At 40.6% G+C, this 21242-nt stretch overlaps 1 protein-coding gene across 2 annotated transcripts in view; it reads right to left on the bottom strand.

Moving 5' to 3' along the window:
- Nucleotides 1–21242, bottom strand: part of LOC118798670 (5'-AMP-activated protein kinase subunit gamma-1-like) — a 171932-nt gene that overhangs the window by 101580 nt on the left and 49110 nt on the right. Inside the window, exon 1 of one of the 2 annotated variants that reach the window (XM_036558137.1) lies at nucleotides 6841–7680. The exons of the other annotated variant lie outside the window; for it this stretch is intronic. Within the exon in view, the coding sequence (XP_036414030.1) occupies nucleotides 6841–6940 (100 nt within the window). The 5' untranslated portion in view covers nucleotides 6941–7680. Of the gene's footprint in view, nucleotides 1–6840; nucleotides 7681–21242 lie in introns of those variants that run through there. 2 annotated transcript variants of the gene reach the window in all.

Here is a 21242-nt window from a genome sequence, read left to right on the forward strand (position 1 = left end):
GCTTAGTGGATAATATCTGCTTCAATTACAGCTTCTCTGAATCCCAAACAAACTTTGACAACAGGGATGGATTAGACCTCTGTCTGCTTTGGAAAATCCTGTGAAAAGAGAAAACATCTACACGCAAGCCAAAGTGCACAGGAGGCGTGTGTGTGTGAGAGAGAGAGAGTTGCCAGTGTTTACATTAAGCGCTTGCTCTCTGTTCTGGTTTACCCTTTGCTCCCCCGTCCACTACTATAACGTCACTATCCCCCCAAGTGACTCGGATATCGGCCCATAATGTGCTACTGCTCTCAGTGATGACAGCCTACTTGTCTTATCTGTGCAGTAACGTCAGTGGATCTAGTTTCAGGACAGAAGGCCAGGAGAAGTCCCACAGTGGTGATCTACGGTTACAGATTGGAGACTACCAAGAAATGGAGGTCTATAGTGAAAGACAGTTGACAGAAATGAAAGTTGGTTAGCAATAAATGCAGGTCTGTAATTGAAGTCAATGGATGGAAACGGACTACCAGGAAAATAAGGTAGACTACTAACAAATTAAGGTGTTTGGTTAAAGACTGAGAGATGCAAATGGGCCGCAGACAAATGGGGATCTATGGTTACAGATCAAAGAACTGGGAAAAATGGAAGTCCACAGTTAAATGATTGAGGGATGAAAGTGGGCTACCAGGAGGTAGAGGTCTGTAGTCAAAGATTAAGGGATTGAAGTGGATTATAAAGAGGTGGAGGTCTATGGTCAAAGACTGAGGGATGGAAATGGTTACCAAGAGATGGAGGTCTATAGTTAAAGGTTGAGGGATAGAAAAGGGCTACCAAGAAATGGAGGTATGTAGTTAAAGATTGAGCAATGGAAGTGGGCTTCCTAGAGATGGAGGTCTATAGTTAAAGATTGAGGGGTGGAAGTGGGCTACCGAGAGATGGAGGTCTATAGTTAAAGATCAAAGGGTGAAAGTGGACTTCAAACAAATGGAGGTCTATGAACAAAGATTAAGGGATGAAGATGGGGATCCCAAGAAATGGAGGTCTATAGTTAAAGATAGAAAGATGAAAGTGGGCTACCAAGAAATTTGAGTGTATGTTTAAAGATTGAGGGATGAAAGATGGCTACCAAAAAATGAATGTTTATGGTTCCACAAATGAAAGTGGGCTACAGAGGAAAAGCAGCAGGGAAGGTTGCTGGAGCAAGTTCATTGTGAATAGGTAGGAATAAGCGATGAAAGGAGGGCTGGGAGTGGACCTTCAGGACCATAAACAGTAGCCTATTGAGTTGGCCTAACATCAAATTTAATGTGATGTCCAGTGGCTCTGCAGGAGTTGCGAAATGAAGGTCAGTGAAAGAACTATAGGTGATATGAGAAAGGACGGAGATGAAGAAGAAATGAGGCCTGGCGTCCGTGTTTTTACGAGGCACAATGAACCTAAGTTGTTTAAATAGCAGATTTGTGCACATCGTGAATTTGTGAGCGAGCAGAACCGGTACCAGGAAAGACAAACGAATATAAAAAGGTTACAGGTTACCTTCATACCTTGCTGTGCACAGATTGGCAGTTCTATTTCTCAAGCTCAATGAAATGTGGTCTATAGAATAAAAATGTTCTCAATGGGGAATTCCACTGATTGTGTTTTATTTAGCCAACCATCCATCCATCATCTAAACCGCTTATCCTTCTGGGTCGCGGTGGGGTGCTGGAGCCTATCCCAGCTGTCATTGGGCGGAAGGCAGAATGCACCCTGGACAGGTCGCCAGTCCATCGCAGGGCAGACAGACAGACATACAAATTCACTCACTCACACCTAGGGGCAATTTAGCATGTCCAATCGGCCTGACTGCATGTTTTTGGACTGTGGGAGGAAACGGAGTACCCGAGGAAACCCACGCAGACACAGGGAGAACAGGCAAACTCCACACAGAGATGACCCTGGTCACCCGGCCGGGAATCGAACCCAGGCCATTCTTGCTGTGAGGCGACAGTGCTACCCACTGCGCCACTGTGCCGCCGTGTTTTATTTATGCACAATTAAATAATTAAAATGTAAGCAAAGTATTCACAGTGGTTTAACGTGAAATGCTTAGTTCTTGAGAAACCCACCATCTGAATTGTTCACAACATGCTGATAGGAACCAGACGTCTGACGCATTTAATGCCTCACGGAGAACTAGTACAGGAAATGGTTACAAATATGTTGGCTGATGCCTGAGACACTGTTTTCTGATAGTTTCGAGATCATGTTTTGGTCAAAACCTTTTTTGGAGTACCTTCAGGGCATAAAGGTACATGCAAGGCATTGCAGGTAAAAAGAACCCAAAGAAATTTGGGAAAATTTACCATCATCAACATCACATATAACAACTCTGTAAAGGCGTTTAGGTTAACTGGACATTAGTTAAGACAAAGCAGTTATTAATGTATCACAGACATCATGATCAATCACTATCCACCACCAGTCTTTAGGTTTATCTACAAGGCACCATTTCACATCGAACCACTCTGAATGACTTTGTTCATCTCAATGATTGAATTATGTAGATGTTTTGAAAAATCAGTGCAATTCCGCTTCAGTATGAATGTTTGGTTTGAAAAGCAAACCGAAAATGTGATGTATAAACATGTAACACCACTAAAACGGGTATCTGACCACAAATCAACGGCACACTTTGCATTGGCAAACCTAAGTCAGTACCTGGAAGCAGCCACTCATGATTTTACGAGGCACACTAAAACACTCTGACTGTAAATGTCTTCCTCCTGGCAGAATCACAACCTGAGACATATAAACCATCTTTATGACATAGTGGAGTCTGTGAGTGATTGGACAGCAACACAGTTTTTTTTTTTTAATTAAATTAACAACACGTATTCAACCCACAGGTGAACTTCAGTTTGGCTTGGCCACCCATATGGAAAAGAAAAAAAAAGATATGGACATATATTTTTATATAACTGAAATACATTTGAAATACATTCCAATCCATGCTGAAATATATCTCAAACACTAAAATGTATTTTTCGAATACACCGATCAGGCACAACATTATGACCACCTCCTTGTTTCTACACTCATTGTCCATTTTATCAGCTCCACTTACTATATAGGTGCACTTTGTAGTTCTACAGTTACAGACTGTAGTCCATCTGTTTCTCTGATACTTTGTTAGCCCCCTTTTACCCTGTTCCTCAGTGCTCAGGACCCCCATGGACCCTCACAGAGCAGGTACTATTTGGGTGGTGGATCATTCTCAGCACTGCAGTAACACTGACGTGGTGGTGGTGTGTTAGTGTGTGTTGCGCTGGTCTGAGTGGATCAGACACAGCAGTGCTGCTGGAGTTTTTAAACACTGTGTCCACTCACTGTCCACTCTATTAGACACTCCTACCTTGTCGGTCCACCTTGTAGATGTAAAGCCAGAAACGATTGCTCATCTGCTGCTGCACAGTTTGTGTTGGTCATCCTCTAGTCCTTCATCAGTGGTCACAGGACGCTGTTGGCTGGACATTGTTGGTTGGTGGACTATTCTCAGTCCAGCAGCGACACTGAGGTGTTTAAAAACTCCAGCAGCACTGCTGTGTCTGATCCACTCAGACCAGCACAACACACACTAACACACCACCACCATGTCAGTGTTACTGCAGTGCTGATGTTATGTTATAATGTTATGTCTGATCGGTGTATATTGTCTATAAAGTAACAAGTAACAAACTGTAAACTTGTTAAGTAATTAATAAGGTTAATTACTTGCTTGTTAATTCTCCTCTTGTTACTTCTTTTCTCGAGTGCCTTGCTCTCCCTTTGCTGCCATAGCACTGAGAACTTCCCTGTTGTGGGACTAATAAAGGATTTCCTATTTTATCTTATACCTCGTTTATTTGAAATACATTGAGTGCGAATGTCTCACTGCATACGTCTGTGGTAAATGCAATGTACAATGCAGATCACAGAAGTCAGTACCGTACAGTTATATCTGTAACCTTTATGAAATAAAAAAAATATGTATTTGGAAAATACATTTAAAAATACATTTTAAATAAATTTTAACATATATCTAAATAATACATTGCTGGGCCATTTTTATACATTGCAAAAATATATTTGCAATTATTAGCAGCGTGCTTTGAATCATAGTCCTGAAGGTGAAGCACATCCACTGAAATAATTCGGATGTTTCTCTTCACTTTAGAATTCATCCTACTGCTGTTGGCATTTGCACTAGTTCCACTGGCAGCCACACAATTAGGGTTGCACAGATATCAATACCGCATCAGTATACTGGCGGTATACTGGTATCAGCAATAGAGAATACAGGTACCATGAAGCCTGACCTGCAAGCACTGATGGAACTCAAATGGGGATTTCCACCAAATTCTAAAAATTGCTGCCTAATTAAATGGTTAAAATGCAAATGAAGTCATTTAGTAGTTGTAGTAGTTTGATGTGAAATGCTTAATTCTAGAGAAACTTACTGAGTCAGACTTGTTCACAGTGATGGTGATAGGAACCAGACGTCTGAAGAGTTTGTCATTCAGTGTTTTATGCCTCTAAAATCTCTCTGACAGAAAGTTCGGTCACACTTTATTTGGATGGTCCCCTATAGATGCTCTACAGATACTGAAATCATTAACAAACTTTCCAGTGATGCTCAGTTGATTATCAACAACATTGTGGTTGGGGTTAAGGTTAGGAGTAGATGTAAGTTTAGCCTTGAGGTTAGGGTTAGGATTAGGGTTAGGGTTAGGGTTAGGGATAGATTTAATAAGCTCTTTCACATTGAACTTGAAGTTCAGTTGAATTTAATGGATATTTAGTTGAATGTTACTTAAAGATTTACTGAGCATTTACAAAGCATCTACAGTGGACCATCCAAATAAAGTGTTACCAAAAGTTATTGCATAAAAAAGGTTTCATATATGCTGTCTGATTCCTGAGACGCTGGCTTACGATACTTTTGAGTTGAGATTCTGGCATAAAACAGAATTTTTTATATCCCTTTATATCCTTCATGATGGAGAGGTACATGCAATAAAAAAATATTTGGTAACACTTTCTATGAATGTCACCTTTATAAGCATCTATAAACACATTCATAACATGTTATAATGCATTCATAAGGCATTATAAACATGGCTATAAATATTTATAAATATGCATTACACATTATAGCCATGCTTATTATGCATTATGAATTGTTTACATAATACAATTTAAGTACTGATCATAACAAATTATAAGAGCTCATAAGTCATATTTGTCCGCTCTAAGTAAAGTGAAGCATACTGTTCTAAAGCCTCCTCCAGTGTTCAGAGTGAGGGTTCAAGTTGAAGTATTTACTGAAGGATTTACTGAAACACTAAAACATACACAGTAAAGCACATTACAGGCTTCGAATGTCAGAGTTTAAACTAGAGCTGCCATCAGTGTTTTACCCAATGTGGGAAAGGTAATGTACACCACCGTTAGCTTGGTATTTGTCTTTACTTTGCAGTCTCCAAGCTGGGACTGACTTCTTTGGCACTGTTATAACATGTTATACTGTCAGTGTCAAAGCTTGGAGAGCGTAAAGTAAAGACAAATACCAAGCTAACGGTGGTGTACATTACCTTTCCCACATTGGGTAAAACACTGACGGCAGCAATAGTTTAGAATCTGACATTTGAAGCCTGTAAAGTGGTTTACTTGTATGTTGAAGTGTTTCAGTAAATCCTTCAGTAAATACTTCAACTTGAAGCCTCACTCTGAACACTGGAGGAGGCTTTAGTACAGTACGCTTCACTTTACTTAGAGCGGACTAATACAACTTAGGAGCTCTTATAATTTGTTATGATCAGTACTTATAATGTATTATATTAACAATTCATAATGCATAATAAACATGGCTATAATGTGTAATGCATTTTTATAAATATTTATAGCCATGTTTATAATGCCTTATGAATGCATTATAACACTTTATGAATGTGTTTATAGATGCTTACAAAGGTGACATTCATAGAAAGTGTTACCAAATATTTTATTTTCAGATTTACCATTATTTTAGCATCTTCAGCATTACATACAAAAACTTATAAGACGTGTAGGTTGACTGGTCATTTTGGATAGTGAATAAAATGGCACCACCACTGTAAAGAAATCTAGCTCAGAAAGTTTTTCTTACACTGCACCATTTCACCAAAACACTCTGAATGACTTTGTTAACATCTCAATGACTGAACTATGTAGAAATAAAAAAGAAAGACTGACAGAATGAGGAAAGTGTAGGCAAACATTCTCATTATATGAACATTAGACTTTGTCCTAGAACTCTATAAACATTTTATGTACTTTCTACAGAGACGTTGGAGTTTTCATAGCAGTCTAAAGAGGTGATGAAATGTGGCCGGCGACACAGAATTACTAGAAATAGAAAATTAGCACATTCCATTTATGAAGTGACTGATGTTCCCAGAAAGCGTGAAACATCAAATAAAACATCTAAAAATATTTGCTGTTTTTAATATTTCAATCTGTGTAAGTTTAATAAATTTAATAAATTAAAAAAATGCAATGACAAGTGATTCTAAACATTTAAGCAGTAATGTATATTTCGCTATCAGAACAAAACCTTGTGTCCACTTTTTTCATATTATTTTAACACAATTTAAAAATGCCACTGCTGTTCACACCGTATCAGAATTAGAATCAAATCTTGTTACATTAACTTACATTGAAAGTAAAGTTTATTATCCTTCTCCTGTTACTTTTTTTTGGATATACGAGGTTTTGTCCTGACAGCAGTAGCAATGATGCTCTTCAGCGATTCCTAGATTTTTTAAACACAGTGCTGCAACTAAACCGCTTTCTTACTGGTTCCCAGAAGGCCGTGGGGCTCTGACTGGCGTCTGCCTGCCCTCCCCTCGTGGTCCTTGCGCTTCTTGCTTCCTCTCAGGCTGCTGAACCTCTTCATAGCTGCAGGAGGGATGCTGGGTAGAGGCTGGGCAGTGCGGAGGTGAGCATACCTGAGGCCCGGGGAGAGCGCTGACTGATGCTGACTGCGTATGGCCTGCGGGAGCCTCAGTAAAGGTCCAGCATCGCGTTCCGGTCCAGAATATGCAGCCAATTCAGAATACGCAGTGAGCTGAGAGCTGAAAGTGGCAGAAGCTTCACGTGGATAACAAGCGCAAGAATCCTTTCGTCCGAGAGCAGATGAGAGTCACGGTGGTGAGGAGTTGTTATGGGCCGCAGGCATGCTGCCAGGCAGTAATTCCAACGGGAGAGGACTTGTGTAAAGCTCCTTGAGGAAAGGACAACCACTCACTCCTCCTCAGGCTCATGCATTCTGCTTCTGCGTTCCTCCTTTCATATCTCTCTCTCTCTCTCTCTCTCTCTCTCTCTCCCTCTGGATCAGTGGCCACAGAGTTGGCCTCCCTTCAGCAGATTGTCAGGTGCAGCTGTGTGTGTGTGTGTGTGTCTTCAAAATAGCCTATGTTGTAGAGACACTGTAAAAGGAAACCAACACAGATACGCAAAGCCTCCGCCAGTGATTGGCTGAATAGCCGCCTCCCTCCCACTCCTGGACAGTCCATCTCTCCAAGTACAGTATATGTGTGCGTGTTTCACATTACTCAGTTGAGTTGATTAAACATCCTCCTGAACTGACAGCTTAACAGCCTGAAGAAACAAACAGATCAACACTATAAAAATAATTCAAAGTCAGCTCAGGCAACTTATTACACAGCTTTTCTTGAGTGAATCCTTTTTCACACTAGCCGTAAAATTTGCACCTGTTTTGAAGGTCCCTCAGTCGAACTATGCATTTTTTTCTTGAGTAACATCGATGTGGAGTCTTTATAGCGCTAAAATGCTGTTTTTTATTACGGCAGAAAACACAGAAATGCAGCAATTGTCTGTTTTATCTCTGCTGTCTTTGTGGAGAGGTGTGAATTGTTTTTCACAGCAGGGGGTTCTTGCCCCTCCCTTTTCACCCCATCATTGCTCACTAGCAGCTCAACATAGACTCACAACATTTCACACACAGAGAGCAGCTGCATCCTAGTTCACCTGATAACAGAGTTACGGCGGGAAATATTTTATTTGCTTATGTTAATTGAAAATAGGTTGATTTGTATTCCACCTCCAGGGGGCACTGCAGAAAAAAGTAAACTCAACTTGAGGATCCTACCATAGAGCCCCGCTGGGGACATCCGGTGTAAATAAAAGTAATGCATGGCCTTACTAATGCGTAGGAACGAGATCCTAATGCGTGGCCACAACTTAAGTATCTCATTCACATGCCTGACATAGTGAGACATGGGAATGAGATAATTAAGTCATGGCCACAACATAGTGAGGTAAGGGAATGAGAAAATTAAGTTGTGGCCACAACATAGTGAGGCGTGGGAATGAGATAATTAAGTTGTAGCCACAACTTAGTGCGGCGTGGGAATGAGATACTTAAGTCATGGCCACAACATAGTAAGGCGTGGGAATGAGATAATTAAGTCGTGGCCACAACGTTGTGAGGCGTGGGAATGAGATAATTAAGTCGTGGCCATGACTTAGTAAGGCATGGGAATGAGATACTTAAGTCGTGGCCACAACATAGTGAGGCCTGGGAATTAGATAATTAAGTCGTGGCCACAACTTAGTAAGGCATTGGAATGAGATAATTAAGTTGTGGCCACGACATCGAGAGGCAGGGGAATGAGATAAGTCATGGCCATGACTTAGTAAGCTGTGGGAATGAGATAATTAAGTCATGGCCACGACATAGTGAGGCATGGGAATGAGATGATTAAGTTATGGCCACGACATAGTGAGGCATGGGAATGAGATGATTAAGTTATGACCGCGACTTAGTAATCTGTGGGAATGAGACCATGGCCATGCATTAGGATCTCATTCCCACACCTTACTAAGTCATGGCCATGACCTAAGTATCTTGTTCCCATGCCTTAATAAGTCGTGGCCAAGCATTATTCTTATTTGTACCTCATGTCACCAGCGGGGCTCCGTACACTGCAGTTCATCCAGCCCAAACTTCTCAAGCCCTTTCCACACATGCACTTTTCCCGGGAATAACCGCAAGTAAACGGGAATGGTGAACTCAAGCTGGGGTAGACATCTTGCTAAAGCTGACATGGCACTTTACATGCACCAGACAGTACAATTCCAGGGAAATTCCCGGGAGAGCTCATGTGCAAACGGAAGCCAGTGCGTTACCAGAAATTACAAAGAGGTCTAGATTAATGCAGAATGGCCAGAGAAGCAGAACACTCGTGTTTTAAGGTTGTTCAGTTTAGCAGTGTTTTCTCAGCCATCCATTACTGGGAGCTCAACGGTGGCTCTCTTAATAAAGTTTATTAACAGCTACTGCCATACTGTGAATTTATCACTGAAGTACGTTAAGTTCAAAGCATCATTTACAAGCTGAACACAGCACCATTTCACATTCAGCCATTCTGAATCGCTTTATATCAAGGATTGAATTGTGAAGAAAAAACTAAATTGATTTTTCTTCTAAAACAAAAAAACACAATGTGATAAAATTCAACAAATAGTTTAATTTGTGATTAATAATCATTAAAATAGACAATTCTTCCTCCAAGCAATACAGTGGGCTATGTTTGCCGAGAATTGAGGTCGTTAACCAGCGTTGAAATGGGTTATAACCACTACAGAACTGCCATGTCTATAGAAGCACTGAAGTAATTAAAAGTAACTGTGGACCTGACCGTAACTGGAAGGTCATCTAGAGACAGCATCATTTTTAGTTTAGTTTAGTTTTCTTACAAAACTTTCTGACTTGCAGTCCAAAGACTGAGTTTCACAGAACATACAAAATATACTACAAAACATCTAAAATGACAAATATATAAAGATATATACACAGATACACATACGCCACACTACAACAACTTAGACAGCCTGATGCCACTTCTTAGTCTATTGGTTCTTGCATGCACAAGTGACAGCTGGATACTTTTTTGCAGGAGACGACTCGTTTTCAGACCCTTATTGAGTGGAAATAATCACATCATACATGTGAATTAACAGCCTTGTGTGGTGTTGATGTGTTTGTTACTCAGCGGTCTGCTGGACCCACCACATTACTGGTCTTTTAAATCAATACAGCCATAACAATGTATGTAAAAATACCAGATGTTTAAAATATCACAAGTGGCCAGCGTAGGGTTCTCCTTTAGCAGCTGTAGCCAGTCAGCAGCCTGTCTATGTTGTCCACCCTCACACACACACACACACACACACACACACACACACTAACAGCAGGCCATGTAGGAGGAGAACAGAGTGAAGGACACAGCACCTCCACACTTTTACTCCCCTGCAGGTTCACCCAACACCACATGTGTAATATAAATGTGTGGGGGGTGAACAGAGTGAAGACACTGAAAATGGGTTATTTTATATGTTCTTCACAGAAAATGAGCAAAGGCCAAGAATCTGAGGCTGAAAAAATAATAAATCACATCATTTTTTCTTCTGGTAAACATTGAAAATGGGTCCCACAGACCTGAACACCACACAAGGGTTAAAACCCAAACCATAACATTATATATTATTTGCAATGAATTTTATTTTTAGCCAGATTGTATTTAATAGTAACATTATTTATCCATTAGTTACCCTGACACTCTTCATCAATAGATTTAAAGGCATTCAGGACCCACAGTTAACATGTGCTTTTTTCTGAGAGAGAGAGAAAGAGAGAGAGAGAGAGAGAGAGAAATAGCTACCCAAACACAGCGTCAGCATTTACTGAATCAGGTCTAACGACGGCTTTTCAGCGACCGCAGCGGAACACACACCACAAAGGAACTCAGTAAGCCACACACAGCTTTCTGTCTTTCCAAAAATCTGCAGTCAATAATTACTTTTCACATTACGATGTTTGTTCGTGCCGGAGGTCGGGGAAAAAAAAAGAGGCAGGATTTCACCCAGCTTAACGCTCCCTTCAAAGCCACCAGAAATAACTCCCGCTCCATGGGAGAGCATTCCAGCTTTTCACTTAAACCACCACCTGGCTCGTTAGAAAACAAAGTAGGTGCCTTTGTCACCGTGAAATAACCTCACTGTGTCTTTAAGTAGCTGCACTGCATTGGAGGTAAAGCGAAGGCTTGTAAAAGCTTGTCTAGATGAGACGTCATTAACTTTTAAGACTGTTGCTGCATTATTTACTTGTTGCATTATTCACTTTGCTAGCTGCTGTCCTGAACACAGCCCAGGCTGAAGAGAGGAATAAGCTGTATTTTCACTTTTTGGTTGACCAACTGCGACTCCCACCTCATGGGCTGCCCTAAATACCCCACCGTGACATATTTCAGAATCAAGTGCAATGTCAGGCATGGCCTCTGAGCTACTGCTGTTGCTTGATGACATGATAAGGCATATTTTCAAGCCTACATTTAAGTTTTTTTAATATGTTTAAATGTTTTTTCATTGTACCCCACCGCGACCCAGAAGGATAAGTGGTTTAGATGATGATGTATGTATGTTTTTTCATTGTGCCAGTTGTACGCAGTCATTTGATATGAAGAAAGCTACAGTACTGCTGTCCGTTTGTTGTATTTCAGCTTGGTCATCTTTGGTGTGGTGGTCCTCATTGTTCCCTAGCAGCTCAACGCAGTCACAACATTGCACACAGACAGAACAGTGTCCTACGGAATGGTCTGCAACAGTCACTTCTATTAAAGACTGTGGGAAAACAAGAATTTAGTCTTTTGAATGATTTAATGAATTGTGCTTAAAATTAGCAGAAACATGACCTAACAAGGCAAAATTTGCCTTAATATGTATTTAAATATACAGATAACTGATTACCTAGTTCAGGGGTCACAACTCAAATGTTAAGAAGAGCCATTTTGTCCTTTCAGCAAACATCAAACCACTATGGGAGCTTATTTTACCATCTTGGCTGTAAATATGTCTCAGTATGTGCTGATGTCCTAGCATAGGATAAAAAATAGAATATGAATGTAAACACAGACTTACTTTGCTCTGCTTTAAGCTTTAGCTGCTTTTCTCGCATCTCCAGCAGGAAACTTTTCTGCAAAAGCAGAACAGTTTCTTGTAAAATGTCTCTCAACATTCAGCTAAAGTCGCTTCTCATTCTCCAGCTTCTTGTTCGAATTTTCCCGTTCCACCTTAAATGGTGTCTGAGACGCCTGTATGTAACTGCTGCACCATTTAAGGTGGAACGGGAAAATTTGAAAGAGAAACTTCAGCTTCGTGACTTTTTAATGTTTGACAGTTTCTCGTTGCAGATTAAACATATGAGGAAACCAGCTGGAGTGATTATAATTGCAAATAAGTCAATTCGTCTCCAAATTATCGATGTTCGTCTTAAATCTCTCTCTTTAATGTTTCGTTAGCTACTAGCTAGGCAGGATTGTTGTCTGCATTGCTATGGTGACCAGCAGTCTGTGCGCCAACCTTCAGGGTTAAAGAGTGAATTAGCAGTTCTACATTAACTCCAGAGTTTAAGACCATTTATTGTTAAACTGTGTTGAACGACCAGCAGAGCTTTATTTTACTGTAAAGGAGGATTATTTTATTTTTACCTACAAATCTAATTCTGCTGTTTAGCTGTAATAGGGCAGTAAAGGAGCCGCATGTGGCTGGGAGCCACACGTTGCTGACCCCTGACCTAGTTACACAATGGCTTCCATTTACATTCTGTATTGACAGGTTTACACCTGCACATTCATTTTTTTCCCTTTGTTTTAAAAATGAGCAAAATGAAAATAGGGTGGTTGTCTCTCCACAAAAACGACTAAAATGCAAATGTGGTACTGATTGAAACTGTTGACTGTTAATGACCTTTAAGCTTTTGACAACTGTCCACTCATAATACCATCAAGAATTATTCATGGGTAAAGTTTTTGGACCTTGGAATTAATCAAATAATCAAGTAATGTCAAGCACCCTTTTAGCCTGCATGAAGAGAGAGGCCTGTGTAAGCAGTATTAAAACAGGCTTTTGTCTAATTACCACTTGTTCTCCCCCGTCTCCCCTGACGTTTTCTGTTAGGTCCGCTAACGGCCAGGCTAAATCTTTCCTAAACAAGCTCATTTAAGCCCAAAAAGTCCTTGTGGTGTGCAGGGAGTCGCTAATCCTCTAAAATCCCCCTGCTCCCTCACCTCTTCAAAGCAGCCAAGTTGACAAGATGGAAAACAATGAGGAAAAGACTTTTTGAGACCAGAATGCAATTAGCAGCGGAGGCCAGGCCCGAGGTGGACGAAGAGAGAAGCCCTTTCCTTCGTCTAACTGGTGAGTTAACAATATGTTCCATACAATCTCAAGGGGTTCTTGTCCTACGTTCGCTGCATCCAGCTCACCTGCTTTGTGTGGGATCAAAGCCTTCAGTCATGTTTCATTTTGCCCGGCTCCAGGTCCGGAACTGAGCACGGAGGGAAAGATGCCAGGACCTGGGAAATCCGTATCAAGAGCTGCACTGTTTTCTACTCAAGGTCACTTCGAGTTCCTGGATGATGGCCAGTTACAGTCCATCGGCAAACCTTCCATTCATTTACTTTAGTTATGCTTCAGAGCGAACACAAGACCTTCACTGGGTGTATGCTGATGCCCTGTGATACTGGAATCAGATCAATATCGGCACATATTTGCTTTAAAAATATCAAACCAACATTTGATTATGTATTTATTGTACTCCAGAAGAGCAAAATGCTGGGCTACTGTGATAAAATCTCTGCATTGTCTTCATTTTTATACATTTGTAGCCTGCATTGGATTTGAAATAATGACATGGGAGATATGCGCCAAAATATCAGGTGTTAGTGTTGGTCCACGATTCCCATATCAGTGCACCCCTAGAAGTAAGAAGTCATGGTATAACCAAGTCCATGCAAATGTTAATGGATGTGATTTCATCTGATTTTTTTTTTTGTGCAGAAAAATAATCATTTTTCTTTCCAAATACTATTTTCCATATAGACAGAGATAGCAAAACCTTTCACGATCAAAACAATACTTAAATAAATAAACTGGGCCATGAAAGTGACATTTAATGTTTAAATGTTCGCAGTTCTTTCCGCCAAATTATAGTTCCTTAACAAGCAGCTTGTTGCTACGTCAGAGTAACAAGCTCTGATCACTCGCCGCTCAGTCTGCTGTAAGCCTCGCCTTTTGAAGTACAGACTGAGCCATAAAACTGCCACAATATCAAGTTTAGCTCAGTTTTGTCCATTTTTGCCAGATCAGTATTAATGTTGTTTTGTTCCAGCCAGTCTGTAAAGCATCTTACAGCCCATTTATTTTGGCGAATGGTATTGGGTTCATTTCTGGCTGATGAAATGTGATCTTAAAAGTATCCATTTTCTGTTTGTGTAAGAAGTAAAAACGTTCAAATGGCTTGAGCGTCTCCTACAGCAGTCAAAGTCATTGCTTAGTAACGCCGTTTAGCAGAGTGATACAGTGTTTGTGAAAAAACGTGATGTTATGGTGAAATAACAGCACAGTTAGAATGCTTCTCAACCAATCAGCTTGTGTGACTGGAACTAACTGTTGTATAATTGACCATAAATAATTCCCTGAACTTAGTATGAACAAAACATATTGTTGCTGTCGGAAAAAACTTGTATCTCCAAAATGGTAACTTTACAGGAGAAGGAAAAAAAACTTTACTGTTAAAGTAAGTCAATGTAATCAGACTTTTTCCAAGTAACTTTGGGCCATTCATCATGAAATTTACACACAAAAGAGCGACAGGCATTTTCATATTGTGTAAAAAACTGAAAAACAACAAAAATGGAGATACAAGGTTTTGTTCTAATAGCAGTGACATATTTATTGTTGCATACACTTAAATAATTGAGCACATTGTACTAACTCCGTTCATATTCTGCTTGCTATGTGTCCTGGGTGTGTTTTCACCTGGCTGTGTATGCGGTCAAGTAAAATCCTATCACAATCACCAAAAACACAGGTTGGCGCGAAGTGTAAACAGGCCCTAAGTCAATGCTTGCTGTGCTAAGATGAGCTAGGCTACTAATTTCACTAGTTTATTGATGACCAGGGCTTATACATAGTTCTTAAACGTCCAAGCAATAAACAGCAAATGCTAACCAGCGAACTAATGATCACTAAAACTACACTGCATTAACCAACTAGCTAGAGAATCTAGCTTGCTAAGTACTTAGATTAACTTAACATTATGAAAACAACAGCCAAGTTCACTTTGCACAAACAGTCAGAAGTACTACTTGGATGGGTTTAATTTTACATGCTTTCAGCTGCTCACAAGTAGAAAACATATCCAACCATTTAATTGTAATCAAGTTAACCCTCTACACTATCTAGCTGTCTAAAGTAAATACAGTGTGTAATTAGCAGTAGCCACGTCTACATGCAGCTTAATTATCTGTTAATAATCCGACTAATAGCTCAATCGGAATAGAATACGTCCATGAATACACCTCAATCTGAATAGACTAGTCAGATTGAGGCCATTCAGAATACAGTTTCTATCTGATTGATTGAGGTGGGTAATCCTGAAAATAATCCGTTAAATAGAAGAATAATATCCATGTAAACGCCTGTATCTGATTACATTCCCATCAGAAAGTTTAAGTCCGTTCTGATCATGTTCGTCACGTCATAGTGAAAGTTTATACCATTCAACATGGCGGAGCAGAAACTGGTCTGCAGAGGAGACGAAGTTTATGCTCTGATCCGTAAAAGACGGCGGTGGGACGGACGTCCAGCTTATGTGTCTCAGAACACGACGTCTTCCTCTCGGCCTTCTTTAATAAGGACGTGTGAAGGACGTTTTCCTGAGTCTGACATCATTTTAAAGTGATTAAAAACAGAAGCACTGCTCACTGCTGCTCATCTCACTCTGACTGGACTCACATGATGCTCGTTGTCATGGTAACGTCTACACTAAGTGGTACTTAGTTAGGGAGTTTTTCCTTGCCACTGTCGCCAAGGCTTGCTCACTGGGGGCTTGGACCCGGATTCTTTGTAAAGCTGCTTTGTGACAACATCTGTTGTAAAAGGCGCTATATAAATAAATTTGACTTGACTTGACTTGACTACTTTATGTATGCATGTAATTTTGGATCGGATTACTTGTAGTGAGCATAAAAACCTCAGTCTTAATCTATAATTGGAATGTAGCTTGGGAATTTATAGCCAACAGTTGACATTGCCATAACCTTTTTCGGTCATTTTGCATGTGTTAATGTTCAGAGTTGTAAACTCAAGTTTGCTTGATGTTGACCACAGAGTACGCTTCTTTGAGGGCCTCTGTACTTAAGAAAAACCAAGATTCACCAACATGGCAATTCGCAGAGGATTGTTATATAACGTACTGTTATTTCTACAGTTCGTTTTATAGTAAGTAACAGCCACCATAATCTTTACTGATGCAGAAGCCTACAGTCCATAAAATTACTGACATAGCTGGACTAAAATCACTGAGAAACACTAGTAATAATTACATTATCCCACCATCCTGTGTTAAGCGAATCCTGTCTAAACTGTACTACACTCTCAGAAATAAAGGTACTAAACTGTCACTGGGGCAGTACCCCTCTTGTCACTGGGGTGGTTCCCTTAAGGGTCCATCTTAGTACCTTTGGTCAGGGAACATAACTGAACCATAATCCCCGAAATGATATGTTCTAAGCTGTACTGACTCCACACACCCCGTCTCGTCTCCAGGCTTTTATTTTACTGTTCTGTTTTAAAACATTCGGTTATGAAAAGGAACAAATACGAACTTTTCACCTGGAAAAACTTATTTAAGGTTCACAATCAGACCTTAAATCCACTGTTGTACCTTTGAGGGAACATTTACACTGTTTGTACCTTGAACGAAAAATGTACCTGAACAGAACCTTTATTTCTAACAGTGTAAACATGGTCAAGCCCAATGAAAGTGCACTAGTAAAAGTATCAGTGAGGGAAAAAGCTCATCAACTGTTACCATTCTTGTCCTTGAGGAACACTGACCCAATTTCCTCGTTCAAATACCTGACTTTAGCTCAGAAGGGGCTTCTTAGCTATTTGACTAAGCACCGAAATATGCAAGAAAGGAGTAAACCAGGACCAGGACAAATGGACTGAGTACAGAAACCGAGACCCAATAAAGTTTGCACTTTTTACGAGACACGCTCTTCAAACTTGTTCAGCCTTCATTGTAAATAGATGGAGGCTCCCTAGAGTCTCTGTCGCCGGCCATGAACCCAGTATTCCCTGATAAGGCCTGGCCTAGCACAGGAATGCATGGCATGATGATGACAGGTTGCGGATGTTATTTAGACTTTATCGACACATTATCCAGATGTTGTCTTGAATAATAAGTGGGCGAAAAACAGAAAATAAAACAGGGTGGAGTTTGAAGCTTTAGCAGTTTAGCGGTCCTATTGGCCTTAACCTGCTTTCACAGTCAAATTCAGTTCAGTTTTGTTTCAGTTCAGGATCAAAATACTGACTGGTACATAATGAGGAGCATCGTTCTCAGGACCTACATGTCAGTTGGCAGAGATGAGCCTCGATCATTTATATCATCCGCAGAAGCAAACATGACCTTCTCAGGGGAGTTGTGCGTTTGTGTGTTTGTGTATTTGTGTGTGTTTGAGAAAAAAAGCCGCAGTGCGGGTCTCCAAATTTCAGCAAGGGTCAGATGAGTGCTGAGTGGCCTTATCTTTCACTGTGTGTAAAGAGGAACCCACACCCTAAAGGCTAAAATTAGCCTGGGCCTCACACCAGGATCAGTTAGCCCGGGTTACATAACTTTAGCAAAGTAGTAGCCTAGCCTCAACACACCCTGATCACAAATCTAGATCACGGGTTACAAGTAGGACACAACAACAAAACTGGCTCCATGCAAGTGTTTGGTGGACCCCTACCTGCTAGTCATGCACCGAGGGAAAATAGTTCTTGGTTCTTCATATTTAGCAGGCTAATTGTCCACAAGGGGGAGCCATTATCAATTTGATGCTTCATAAGAGCAGTGCCGCGCATCAATGACACTGTGTCACTGTGTTCAATCCATTTCATCTGACACCTGGTGGACCAGCTCAGCAGTGAGGACCACCACGGTCATCACATCGAGCCAGCTGATATGAAATAGCATTCAAATTATGAGTGGTGAAACTGCAGAGGCTGCAAATGAGGAGTGAACCACTGAGGATAATTCAAGAGTCAGATCCTCATAAAACACATCTAGTAGAGAAGCCCACCCATTCTTCTTCCAAAGATGGAGAGGAGGGAGGAAGGAGCATGGAGGAGGTCCAGGTCAGCTGCACAGGGGTGAGTGTGTGAGAGAGTGAGTGTGGGTGTTGGGATGGTCACACTCAGCCTCTGCAACTCCTGAAGTCGTCACATGACTTTTCTCACTATCCAATCAGCCGCGACTGTCACTGCCCTTAGCCATAGACTGCCCACTGTTTATTTAGCTGTTGCTTGGTAACCGAAGTTGTGATGGGAAAGGAATTAGAGCCATACAGGTCCAACGCTTAAGAACCGCTGCAGGGCCACAGCTTGTCACGGGTAACACATCATCAACTCCCTATCCTTCTTTTAGACGTGCATTTACTCACGCATGGAAAAATACACTGATCAGGCATAACATTATGACCACCTCCTTGTTTCTACGCTCGTTGTCCATTTTATCAGCTCCACTTACTATATAGGTGCACTTTGTAGTTCTACAGTTACAGACTGTAGTCCATCTGTTTCTCTGATACTTTGTTAGCCCCCTTTTACCCTGTTCTTCAGTGCTCAGGACCCCCATGGATGGTGGATCATTCTCAGCACTGCAGTAACACTGACGTGGCGGTGGTGTGTTAGTGTGTGTTGTGCTGGTCTGAGTGGATCAGACACAGCAGTGCTGCTGGAGTTTTTAAACACTGTGTCCACTCACTGTCCACTCTATTAGACACTCCTACCTTGTCAGTCCACCTTGTAGATGTAAAGTCAGAGACGATAGCTCATCTGCTGCTGCACAGTTTGTGTTGGTCATCCTCTAGTCCTTCATCAGTGGTCACAGGACGCTGCCCACAGGACGCTGTTGGCTGCATGTTTTTGTTTGGTGGACTATTCTCAGTCCAGCAGTGACACTGAGGTGTTTAAAACCTCCAGCAGCACTGCTGTGTCTGATCCACTCCGACCAGCATAACACACAAATATTACATATATACACGTGATTTTATTCCTTGTCTGACCATGGGATCATATGAATGTCCCATATTTAGGCCGAATATTGTACTATTTCATCCCTGTTGTAAAAAAACTTTGGCGACTTTGTATAAGAAGGAAAAAACAATCAAGACCTTAAAGGTTAATCTAATAAGACTATATTCAAAGTAACTTTGGACCATTCATGTTGGTCCCTTCATCAAACAATGGTCAGACAATGTAAAAGCAGGCTGTATTTTTCAGATGATGCAAGAAACTAAAAACCAAAATGACTATATGGATCATTCTACCAAACTGGAGAGTCAGGGTTGAAAATACATGTCATATTTTTAACTGACTTAGACTTTAGACTAAAATCCTTTTGTTTTCAGTGACCCTGTATGTTAATTATGACTATTTTATTAAAACAATTAATTGAACATTCCATTTTGTCTCTACCAAAACAAGCATAACTCTACCCAAACTTTACCAAATGTTTCAGTAGTGTCTGTTTCGGTGGTGACAATTTTAGCTCATTTTGAGCTCAAAAACGCAGCCAGTACATGACCAACATACACAGCAAATCATCATATTTTTCACTGAAACACAAAAAAGTTTACATAATTGCATAAAATATGTGTTTCAGTGGTGACAATTCTTAATGTTCCACTCTGATTTTCACACTTTGGGACACATTTCCTTCAAAACAATGGGGTCTAACTGCTCACCATGTGGCCATGAGGGACAGGGAGGCAGCCTAACTTCCTGCTATAAAATGCAGGGGCGTGGCTAAAAAGGCACCGCCTACTGAATAAAACTGACCTTATATAAAAAATAAAAAAGACATTAAATAACATTCATTTAAATAAATCTAAGTATCTAAGGCCTGAATATATATATATATATATATTACTGTGGGACTGCAGTTTGAACTGATTTAGTCCATATATAATTTCATCTCAGAGTCTGAAAAGAAATGGTTTAACTCTTTCAGTTTAAAACATTTGGAAAATGAAATGTGTATTTGTATGCAAATATTTGGCCGTCCCGGTCAAATTTCTGGATAATTCAATTATTGATACATATACAAACTCATCCATAGTGGTTCGATGGGAAACAGCTCATCATAGAGAAACTTACCAACTCAGATTTGTTTACAGTGGTGCTGATAGGAACCAGGAGTCGCAATGTCTACAACACAGGAGTCACCACTTTATTTACAATCCAAAACAAGTAGTGAAACTACATGTTTTTACATGCAGTTCACAGTGGAAAAATACTGACAAATCTGGAAAAATAAGTTTTCTCTGTACTATTTTGCCTTGCAGGTACCTTTTCACCAGGAATGGATTTTCATTTTGGACCAAAGATTTATAGCAGCTTTCTGTGATTGAGGTTTTAAATGCTTCAGACGTCTGGTTCCTATCACCACCACTGTGAAGAATTCACAGTTTTTTCTAGTATGAAGCATTTCACATCAAACCACTCTGCATTCTTACTATTCAATCATGGGAATTTTATGAAAAATTAGTGGAATTTCCCTTTAGGTGTGTTCTCTGTAGCAGATGTGTAAATTTATTTTCACTTAGAAGATCAACAAAACGTATAATTTGACATGGCACATTACGTGGTCAAATAAATTTGTGGATAAATTACCAGACTGCAGCTTTTGTGAAAGTCACTGTATCTTAAAGGGACCCTGGCTTCGTATCTTAGCCATGTTTCTATCAAAGTCGTGACATTATTGGTATGAAAACTCTAATTTGGTGGCTTGTGGACAGAACCTGCATGAGCGCCAGTAGCTCACCAGCAAAATGCCTTGATGAGCATCAGCGAAAGCAGCAGGCCTCCACTCTGATCCTCCATAAACACAGCAGACTGCTAGCAGCTACATCCTCACTCCTCACAAACACACACGCTGAGCAGAACAGACGATCCTCTACAGGAGAACCAAGAGCTGCTTAAACCTCTCCATCACGATGAGAAAGAGAGAGCGGTCAGGGAGAGCTACTTTACAAACAGAAGGAGCTGAGCTGCTCTTTAAACACTGGAAACATCAGTAAAGCAACAGCTGCACAGCAACGGCTGCAAGAACAGTTTACTTT

This window comes from Colossoma macropomum, unplaced genomic scaffold, assembly GCF_904425465.1.
Source record: "Colossoma macropomum unplaced genomic scaffold, Colossoma_macropomum, whole genome shotgun sequence".
NCBI lineage: Eukaryota > Metazoa > Chordata > Actinopteri > Characiformes > Serrasalmidae > Colossoma > Colossoma macropomum.